Source organism: Nothoprocta perdicaria, unplaced genomic scaffold (assembly GCF_003342845.1).
Source record: "Nothoprocta perdicaria isolate Ctin4 unplaced genomic scaffold, notPer1 scaffold_11, whole genome shotgun sequence".
NCBI classification, from domain to species: domain Eukaryota; kingdom Metazoa; phylum Chordata; class Aves; order Tinamiformes; family Tinamidae; genus Nothoprocta; species Nothoprocta perdicaria.
The window spans coordinates 4,630,702-4,642,107 of NW_020454205.1; the positions used below are offsets into that span (position 1 = coordinate 4,630,702).

Here is an 11,406-nt window from a genome sequence, read left to right on the forward strand (position 1 = left end):
GGGGGAGGAGGGAAAAAAAAAAATAGGTCCAAGGAAACTCCTAATGTTGACACTATCATTGTGCAGCCCCCAGGGTGGCCAGAAAATGAAGAAAAGTTTCATTTTTTTTTTTAATAATTAATTTAAAACTGAAAGGAAAAATTCTCTTAAGCACTTTTCTCTTTTTAACTTAAGTAATTTAGATCTTAGCACTTCCTGCCCCCAGCAAGATGTAACATCTAACAGAAAATGAGCTCGAGAATTCGCACTGAATAGAAGTAGATTGCTTATAACAGAAGATAAACTTATTACAATTTGCTTTGAAACAAATACCTGGGTTTTCTTAGCAAGTACTTTTAAGTACTTCAAATCTTCAGCTGGAGAAAAGAAAAACTCTCATTCTTCTCTGGATCCTTAACACAAGGTATAACAACAACAGCAAAAGTAAGACAATTTCACGTTCCCGATATTTTGGAGGTTTGTACTGAGCGAAGGTGCAATCACATTAATTGGGGAATACTCAAAACCCACCATCATCTTGGACAAGCCGCTCTAACTGACCCTGCCTGATGGGAGGAGGTCGGATTACATGATTTCTAGAGGTACTTTCCAACACGACTAAAAATTCAAATAAAGATTGCATATGCATACAAAAAAAAAAAAAATCTATGTTTTAGGAAGATCATGGTAAGGTGATGTTTTGCAATAGTTCTACTAACTCATCCCTTCAAGTATCTTATTGGGTATAGATGTGTCCTTAATTTAGCATCAGTTTCTCCTTATTATCAGTTTCATCTGTAATATTAAACTAAGAAAAATATCTGTCAAAATCTTTATTTTGTGACTAGAAAGTCCACTAGTCAAATACAACAAAGATTCAGAGGCTATAGCTAACCTTCTGCCTTCTAACATTCAGTAACATATTCATTCCCTCCCATCCAACAGGGACATGTGCAGTAAGCCAGGCCAATCCAACAGAGATATGTGCAGTAAGCATTCCAAAGGCTGCTCACTGATGAAAGGTGCAGGATTATGCTTCAGGACTCAGGAAATACAGTCTTAAATAGAAGTAACGTCCACAATAATCTACTGAAATGGGTTACACTGAATGGCATCAGGTGTTTCATACAATGGGAATCAAACTCCATTACCGATATATTTGTAACAAAGGCAAGGTGAAAGTATGAAATTAAAAAAATGTAAAAAAGATATCTGTTCTCTTTTTTATGTAAAACACCTAACCTTTTTTAAATCCCATTAAAACATTAACTTGCAGCAATAACTCCACATATTATGTTAAATAGCATTATCTATGAAACTAAATTGAGCATCTCTTGCATTTTATTCAATAAAAGTGGAAATAGGTATACACAGTTCTCAATATTATTCATATATTCTTTTATTTTATACCTCTGAGACAACAATAACCCTTTTCTAGGTCCTGTCTATATGGATACTGTTCAGGATCACTCATGTCTGTAATTCCTTTCACCCTACTATTTGGCTTTTGGTGATGTGAGGGGCAGAGATTTTGAGGGGTGCCTTTTTCTACTTCTCTTTTCAGATATATTTATGCATATTGAAAACAACTGTAAACTTTCCATTTATTTATTTAGAGCATGGTATCTTTAGCAATCTGCTATCTAACTGGGGAGCAAATGGGCAAATACTTTGTGTTTGTCTCCACCGAGATTGATAAAAGTAATATTAAGTAATTCAAGACAGCCAATTAATGTAGGATATTATACATTCACGCCCTCCACAAGTTCTTGCAGACATGTTTTTTTATCCAATGAATTTATGGAGGGGATAATCACCTGCACTCTGCAGCAAATATTCTATTTTTCCTCACACAAACAAGCTCCATTTCTCTTGCCAACTTACAAACTTGCCACCTACTCAATTGAACTGCAAATTTAGCAGCACCCAATACTCCTCAAACTTGCAGCATGAGAACACACTTCAACATCATTAAGAGAATTGGTATTTCATATTGAACCAATACACACTATTACAGAACTAGGATTGAAACTAACAAAGACATTTTAATGTATCAAGAATTCATACCAGCCTACCCACTCAGCAAAGACTTTATATTTTGTTTGTGAAACAGACTTCTTTTTCCTTTAAAAAAAATCATACTCAAAAATACTAATTTTATATATCCCTGACTGCTAAGAAGCACAGCAGACTGAAATAACCAAGTCTGTCTTGAAGAACTTCACTCCTGCCTTAGAGCCTCAGAGTCAGTCTAATAGCTCCCTGTTCTCAGCAGGGATCATCCCTCTCTTTTCCTACCTCATCCCCCTTCTCTCCTCCTCAATTTCAACCTTCCATCCTCGCTGAGCAAACTCAATGAGTTTTTTCCTGTCCTTATTAGCTTTCTGATAGTTTAGCTGCTGTACCAGCTCAGCAATGACCCGTACAGCACAGACCTGCCACAAGGATCGAGGTAGAAATGAGATACAGGTAGAAGCAGAGATATGAGATGAGCTCAGAGAATGTCCCCCTGAAGAACAGCAAAGACTAAGCTTCACAGCTTTTGGAGACACTGCTTTAATTTTTTACCATCTCACACTCCAAAGATTTCTAGGTGGGTAAATCTCTCTTACATCTCAGTGGGCAAGTCTGTTTGAAACTTTGAATCTCATCAATGAACTGACAAGCAACTAAACGGGTTTATTAAACTCCCTATCCTAATCTACTCAAAAGTGAAATTTACTTAACCTTCAGGTATGCTGAAAAGTTTCCCTTTCAGCTCTTTAAGAGCAAGTGTAAAGTGCCTTTCTCTGAACACAGTCAACCTAGTAATGCTAAAAAACAAAGCCCAACAGAAACACCTGCAAGGTTTCTCTTAATCTCACACTAGAAACACTGACCGGAATTCATACTATGGCAGATGGGCATATAAACCAAGAAGGACAGTGGTTCACGACATAAGAAACAGATGTTTTGAAGCTTATGTATTTCTGAAAACTGAAAAGAATAAAAAAGCATTCTGATAATCATGGCATGCAGACTGAAATAAGTGTCTTCAAACAGAAGTAGCTCAGGCTTTTCTCAAATCCATTAATAATACCAGCCGAAGTTGAAATTAAATAGTCATGATCTGATCTTCTCAGAGGACAGTTTTAAAAAACTTGATAGAATCTATAGTATAAATTAAACAGAGCAGCATCCGGTTTAAAAAGGGACTTTAAAATATGCACAAGAGCAGTGTAACAAAGTTCACATATACTTGATCAATAAACTTATAAGCTACAAGTCATCAAGACTTGAACACTGAGTCACCGTCCATGGCAGTGTTCAAGAAACGTGTAGAGCAGGCACTTAGGGACATGGTTTAGGAGGCACGGTATCGAAGGGTTTACTGTTGGAGCTGATGATCTTAAAGGTCTTTTCCAACCATTACAATTCTATGATTCTAAGCTACCCTAATAAAAACATTCACATTTAGCTAAAGCAGTTTTTAATTTCAAGAAGAAAAAAGGAAAAAAAAAACACAATTACAAAACACTACACATAGTTTGCAAGTTCAGCACAAAAGTAACATCAGCTACCATGTATAACCATAAGGTGACTAACGAAACTCCAAACCAAATGATGTTAGTCTCTTACCCTGCAGTTCACTAAGCATAAACCAAGTACTTGACTACGGTAACAGTAATTCAATAATAATAAAACAAACACATTTCAAATGAAGACCACTAAGAATAGGTATTACAATTACATCTACCGGGAAATAAGCTACTGGAAAAGTGCATAGCATATATAGAATCCATAATTCAGAGTATATCACTACAAATTTGATAGAGCCACTTGCCAGCTGAACCTAGGAACCAGAAAATTTCTATTTCTCACTGAAATAGGCACATCTCATTTACAAGGGCATATTATTTCATCCGCTTCAACAGAAATTGCCTACCTAAGAACCCTGAGAAGAGGAAATAACCTAAATTTAGTGTGCTACCATTACATGCTTCATCTGCTGAGGTACGGTTTTGCTTCATAAAGTATGACTAGCACAATAACAAAATTCCACATAAAGGGGTCCAACAAATTTACAGATTGCAGACTACTAAGCAAGCTGGTAGTTTCAGTTGCACAGTTTAGCATCAAAACAATATCTGAAAACAGAGTCCACTATAAGTGGGCCAACAGTCTGGCATTTCGACTGCTGAAAATTTGTTGCGAAATACGGTAGTTAACATAAATTCATTTTGTTCTCCGATAAATATTCTGCTGAACATAAGCACGTGAAAAGTCTTATTCTGTTCACAACAGAGCAGTATTTGTTGGCGAAGGTCTTGTCTTAGATGGTACACCACTGTGGTGCACCACTTCCTGCCTTAAAACCCAGAGCACTAAGCCACAAAGTGAAATGACTGCAAATTCAAATAAAATACAAGGTAGAAGATATAAATTTTAGAGAGTTATATTAAGTGCAGGAAGCAGAAGCTTGCTACTCTATATTATGATTGTGATCAGTATTATTCAAACTACAACCAGGAAATAATCTATTCAATGGAACCACTTTTAACTACCATTTAATGTTATAAGGCTTTCTTTGTATACAACAATATACAACAAATTGTATATTTATAAATTCTATTTTCACATTGGTATAGGATTACCACCAGCAACTCCCATTAGCACTGACAAACTGATGCATGTTATTTCCACATGCACTTAACAGAGAATCAATTTTACTCTTCCTGAATCCCAATTTGAACTTGTGACACTATTAAATGCATTACACTCTCCTGGCGAAACAGTGGACAGTTAATACAAGGGGAAATAGAGCCCATGAGTGATAAATACTTCATCAGCTTTACCAGATACACTCTCTGGCTTAAAAGAAAATAGACAAGAGCCCTACACCTGGATTATCTTCAACAAACTTATATACCAAGAAGCTCCCTGTAAACCATGGCCATAGAACAGATACACCATATCAATTTATGCAGGCTTTCAATATAGATACAACTCGGGCATCTTGCCACTGAAATACCTTTCTGGAATTTTATTTAGAAGAATTCTAATCAAAGAACATTGTTTTCTAACTTTGTCACAGATACTAAAAACATTTGCCGTCACTTCAGAAGAAGGGTTTTTCACATATCCCGATAAGGCAATACGAAAGCTTAAAACCTTTAAGCAACAGCATTTGCCAAACTTCCTTTAAATTATCAGGTCGTGACAAGTTAAGACACTGCATGATACAGTAAGCAAAGGGGAAGGAAAAACAGAACACGTAAAAGAAACCAGAAAAAAGTCATTACTACTATTACTAGCTCCTTTGCAGTAGCATCAGTCCATCATCCATACTTCCTAAACAGGAGAGAACATCAGAGGGAAGACACTGAAGAAAGTTCTTCCCTTACTCCATTTTCCCTTACTCCATTTTTTGCTACTGCAAACGTGCAGGAAGCATCACTGCTCTGCATTAGACAGTGACCACGTATCTTAGTAATCACTAGGCTTAGCTTGCTCAGCTTAAGCGTTGGCTTCAGTGATAACAACAACCATAAGTAAATGCTAATGCAAACAGAGCGTGCTGGGTATTCCCTCAGGTATATTACTTGGGGTTAAATCACATTTTTACAAAATCCTAATGCAGCCTGGTGGGTGAGATATGAATTTCAGGATCAGCATTCCCTGGAGCTCATCAATACCCACTATCATATCTGCAGAACAAATCTTCCATCAGCATTAAGCTTAACCACCTCTTTAGTATAGCTGCATCATAAAAGAAACACATTTAGGGAAGGTGTTACTAAGGCTGAAAATCATGACAAGAAGTTTCCACCATTACCCATGTTTCTGATGATTAAGTAAATTTTTTAAAAAGTCCAGTCATCTTTCTGTTAAGCTGACCCACATTTCATCTTCATTAAAGAGAACAAAGATCTTTCCTCAAACCTGTTTACAGATCAATTTACCAGCAGTTCCACATACACTTACAAAAATAAAGGCAGGATAAAGGTCATTACATGCAACCCAGAAGAATCTTCACATTCAAGTTAGTAAATTATTTGTAAAAGACCACCATTTCTGAAATCAGGAAAAAAAAAATCTCAAGGTGGAAGCTTTTCTCTACTTTCTCTACCTTATATATATATATGTTAGTAGAAGCTTTATTCTACAGGAAAAAGCTACAATTACTTGTTTTGCTAAGAAATTAAAGTTTAATTCAATAGGTATGTGGGTAATAACTATGAAACAGCTCAATCTATGGACTTCACCATTATGACTACTTCAGCAAATCCATCTGCAAGGACTGAAAGCTGGTACTTCTAATACTCAGGAGGGCAGAATATTCATGGACAGGAATAAAGAACTTCCTCCCATCCCTTCCCTCACAAATACCAGAAGGCTGGTTCTGCAAATAAAACTCAACAACAGCCATGGCAACCTGAAAACTGTGAAGTCAGGAATACTGGAAGCCCACTCTTCAAGTCACTGGAGTTGACAAGTAAAGCACCATCTTGTTGAAAGACTTAGAAATACAGTGCCTGCTAGAAGAATCTGGAGAGCACAGCAGACAGAAATCCCTGTGCTCCTTTTCAAAGCTGGACAGGACACAGAGGCTTGGCTTTTCGCTCCGTTTTGCATGCAAACTTCGCTGGCAGGAATTTTTTACCTCCCCCCCCCGCCCCCCCCTTCCTCCTCTTTTCCCCCTTCCCTCCTCTTTTAATCTGTTTCTGTAAGATACTTGCTGACTAAAAAGGCTCCATTTAGTAATTTTTTTCTGACTCTTTTTCATAAATGAGTTAATAGATGCAAGCATTCAGTTACCCTAGAAAGCTACACGCACTGCAAAGCTGTTTTTAAAAGAGTGATCATCGTAAGAAAGAAAAGAAAGATTATTCTAGAAGAGGCTTATACAGTGCAAGCGCTAAGAAACTATTACAGGCAAAGATAATGCTGGAATTTGCTTTAGTATAACAGGAACAAGATGCACAAATAACCTAACTATTTAAGACAGCCAAAATTCTCAGACTCAAAACTTGATCAGACTTCTTCCTGATCAAAACCAGTGCAGAAATATAAAAATTATATAAACATGGCACGGTGACCAGTATAACTATTCTCTGGGCTTTATGAAAGTCTCAGAAAAGTCAATAGTATAGAACTGCTTTTTGTTTTTTAATATCAAGTACATCAAATAATGAAATTTTATAGAAATACTGTTGCACAGTTTAGATCGAGACTCAACTTGGTAACAGAAGACAGCATTAGAACATAATACTTAGAACACTTACAGGAGGGAGTATAAAATTTAACCTCTGATTGACATTTTATCAGTTCAAACAAAAACAGGCTTTTAAAAGTATCACATAAAAGTAACTATGATTTGTCCAAGTTATTAGAAGAATAAAAAGAATAAATCCTTTGAACAAGGAAAGTTATTTGACTCCTGTAGCAATATAAGCAGATCAAAGTGAAAAATTACGCATTTATATTTTAAAACTGAATTCTTACTATTCTTATTTAAAATAAAATCACAGTCAAGGAAAAGTTATAAAAATTGTTGTACTATAAAATGGAGATTATACTTTACATCTTTGTTCTATCAATTCATTTTCTTATTTAAGAGAGTAGTGTCTCTTTAAAAACATATCATCTTAGTATGTAATTTTTTGACTGGAGAGCTGGGAGACCAATTTACTCAGTGAGAAAATTTAAAGAGAAAAAGACTTGTTTAAGAGCAACAAACGAGAATAGCTTTCCTTTCCAAAAGAGTAGCCCTTTTCATTTTATGTCTGCAATTCCACTTACTACATATTTGCAGTGTTTTCTATTCTTTTATGATAAGATTTTAAGTTGATGTGCTCTGATGTGGTACTGTATTGAAAATTCAAGGGAAGGATAGCAATTTATTTAACATATCCTTCTTGCTGTAATAATCAAGCTCAATAGGTATCAATCCCAATTTGGTTAATCAAACACTCCCTAGATTTCAAAGAATAGATTTTTCATTCCCTATGAACAAGCGAAAGGAGCTGCAAACACAGTTCTACTACTATGAAATAGCAATTCCCACACATTAAGAGATTATATGCTTGATTATTTGAAGATGCCACAATACTTCTCAAGGAGAAAAATGACATTCACCTTTTCATTGTACTTCAAATTCTCTAATAGACTGACCTATGCCAGTGCTGACATTTGTAGCAATTTCTGTACTCGAAAATAAAACCACAAAAACCTCAAAGCACAAGCTGGTACAGAAAAGGGGAAGAGCCTTTCTACTGACAAATACAGGTCAATGGAACGTGACTTCAATGCCCCAGTCTAGCATTCAACAGAAAAACTCAGATCCTAGTTGCGTTTCGAGTGTCTTCTAAGAGATCCAAAGAATATCCACGACAAAACCTTCTATCAACAAGAAAACACTAAAGATTAACGTAGAATTAGTTCTGCTTCACTACGTGACTTTAGGGGAGATTACTCTCCACATAGTTGCATGCAATCACAAGTTCATCCATCTTCAGCTTAAAATGCAAGGCTCCTTTCAGGGTTAATTTGGACATAAAATTGGAATAAGTATTCTTGGAAGTAAAATTAGCATTTCATTAAATATATTCATTTAACTTTTTAAGGAAAAAAAAAAGTCAGCTCTAGGTGTGAAGCATACGGAGTTTATGCAGTTTTGGTAAGAGACATTGTGAGGTTGTTCCTTGACAGATGTCTTTTTAACATGGACAGTCACATCTACCAAACCCAGAAGGCCTTCACTTCTGACTCCTCTCTAGTTTCTCATTCAGTACTAAAAGGCCTATCCTCAGCTGACTGCGATCTCCATTCCCTCTTTTGAGCATTTTCATGCTGAGACCCATGCAGCGCTTCGCAGTCACTCCTCACAGTACCATCATCTTCCTTCATCCTAGCCAGCTCTGAAAGCTCTCCAGGGTCACAATGTTTGGATGACCACAGGCAACCACCACAGTCCTGCCGCGTGGTGGCCAGAATCCACCGGGCTAACCGACAGAGCCTCATTCATCACTCACCATCTGTTTATACCTACCTCCCTTATTATTTTAGACCATTCTGAAACTGTAGGCTGTCTGGGGGGGGGAGGAGAGGGGAACCCCACCTTTTTTTTCTTGTTTTTTTCTTGTTCTGTTTTTGCACAGAACAACACAGTATTGTCCTCCTCTGTGGTTTCTATTAAAACAATACAAGTGGAGATGCTGGATATGGATTTTACAATCCTCTGCTTATAAGAAGAACACTAAAGAAGGTCAAAGAAAGAACAAAAAAAACCCATAAACTATGTTCCTCTCTATCAGTTTCAGCCTTCCAAGCCTCCTCTGTCTTTTTTTCCAGAAAAATCAGTTTGCTAGTTTTTTAGAAAGCATAAATTTCAAGACATGTATGTCGGGTTAGAGCAGTAATAACAAAATTTAATATATTTTTTCTAAAAAGCTCAAGTGACACTAATTCAACATATGGTATGTTACTATTTACATAATAAACTACATATGCAATTTCACTGTAACTGACAGGTTTGCTAAGGACCTATCATATGCACAATTTTCGCTCTAAAGGAGGGCTGGTCATACACCTATTCGGAAGAAACAGTTTAAGTTTCTTTACAGTGACATTTTAACTACTCCTTTGTCACTGCTTAAAGGGTCTCGTTCATCTTCACCAATAAAGCAACCTAAACACAGCTCTTACTCCTACTTGCCCTCTGGAAACCCACAAGCACTTTGCACTTAGGGGACTAGAAGCAGAAATAAAGCTGGGGAGCTGCGCGCTTCTTCCGACACCACAGACCCATTCTACACATCCAGGCTGCTCTTTGGAGCTTCCCACCACTAACACCATCACAGATGCTGGGTTTTGTGTGAGCTTTTTCTCAGGGGAAACTCTTCATTTGGCCCCGATTTCACTATCCAAGTAAATGGACTACATCTTGTTTCTCTTCCTAGCAAAGAGCCCTGGCACCAACCGGACTTTCCAGCGGTGGCTGTGAAACCAGGCGCTGCGGCGACAACTTCTGCCAGGCACTCGGCCCCGAATTCAGCGTCCTCCCTCCTGCACCCCGGCCTGGCAGCCGCCCACCCGCGGCCCCACGCGCCGAGGGAAGCGCGCGGAGCGGCACACAGCTCCCCGCTGGGAATTAGGTGCGAGCGCTGGTAGATCAACGGGCACAAATACGAAATTTAAAGGGAGCAGACGCCTCGCTTCATCGTGTCGTGTCGCTGCCGTCACCAACGAGAGGCAGAGGTGAGAAGGGAGCGAAGGCAAATCTGAGTCAAACCCCCGGCAGGCGCACCGAGGGGAAGGGATTTAATTGGGAAACCAATTAAACATTTAAACGCCGTGTCACGCCGGGGCTGAACGCGCTCTCCTCCTCCCGGGCGGCAGCCGCCGCCGCCACCCGCCCTCCCCGCGCCGAGCACCGCCGGAGCCCGCGGCCCCGGGAAGCTGCGGCGGCCCCGGGGCCCAGCGCGGGGGCGCCGCGATCCCGCCACGCGCATCGCCCTCGCCGTTAGGCGGCCGTTAGGCGACCGTTAGGCGCGGGGGAGCGACCGTTACGCCGCGCGCGCCGCGCCCCGGCGCACCTGGATGTAGTTGGTCTCGCAGTACTCGGCCACGCGCTCGAGGTTCGTGTAGCTGTCGAAGAGGGCCCGGCGCCCGCCCGGGATCTCCTCCTCCAGCAGCATCTGCAGCTCCGCCATCTTCACATCGTCCCGGCCTCGCGCCGCGCGCACGCACCGCGCGGCACCCCCAGCGCGGCGGGCCCTGCTGCGCATGCGCGCGCGCGCCCCCCCCATACCCCCCGCGCTCGCTGCGCGCGCCCATTTCCGGCCGCGCATCCGGGGGGAGGGGGCGCGTGCGCCGGGAATCCCCTTCCCCTGTGGGCGCTGCTGCGTTTTCCCTCCATGAAACCTCCCCCTTCGTAGTTATTTTTGCATTAATTTATTAGCAGCAGCTCCCCAGCAGAGCTGGGCTCTGATTCCGCGCCCGTTGGTGTCAATAGGAGCTTTGTTTTAGGGCGCAGCGTGCGCGGGGGTCGGGCGCTTGCGCTTCCACTGCGGCCGCTGCTCAGCTCTTGTGATGAGCAGAGGAAAACAAAACGTTTCCTTTGTGCAGAGCCCCTGTGCAAAGCAGCTTGTGTGCGGGGGCGAGGGGAAGGGTAAATTCCTGGCCGCCAAGCAGGCAGCTTTGCAACTTTTAAGGGAGAAAAGTGCATAATCAATGGTTGGCTCAAAGGGAGAGCCAGGAGCCGCTGAGGTCCCAGGTTAGCAGCTCCGTTTGCTTCGCCCCTGGCTTTCACACTGACCTCTTTGTGCCCACGGCAAGTCCGTCACATCTCCGAGATCCAGGGCTGCCGCCCTCGTGCACCCACCCGGTGCTGTGGGGTGGGTTATTCCGCACCGAAAGCTGCCCCAGAGGCGTCTGGCTACACAC

The 11,406-nt window shown here is 40.6% G+C and overlaps 1 protein-coding gene across 4 annotated transcripts in view; it reads right to left on the bottom strand.

The window, feature by feature from the left end:
- The window catches only part of ABI2 (abl interactor 2), a 60,355-nt gene extending 49,672 nt beyond the window's left edge, over positions 1-10,683 (bottom strand). For all 4 annotated transcript variants that reach the window (XM_026048115.1, XM_026048101.1, XM_026048108.1 and 1 more), the window contains exon 1: positions 10,557-10,683. In XM_026048115.1, the coding sequence (XP_025903900.1) occupies positions 10,557-10,673 (117 nt within the window). In that variant the 5' untranslated portion in view covers positions 10,674-10,683. The remainder of the gene's footprint in view (positions 1-10,556) is intronic.
- Between the last annotated feature and the right edge of the window lie 723 nt (positions 10,684-11,406).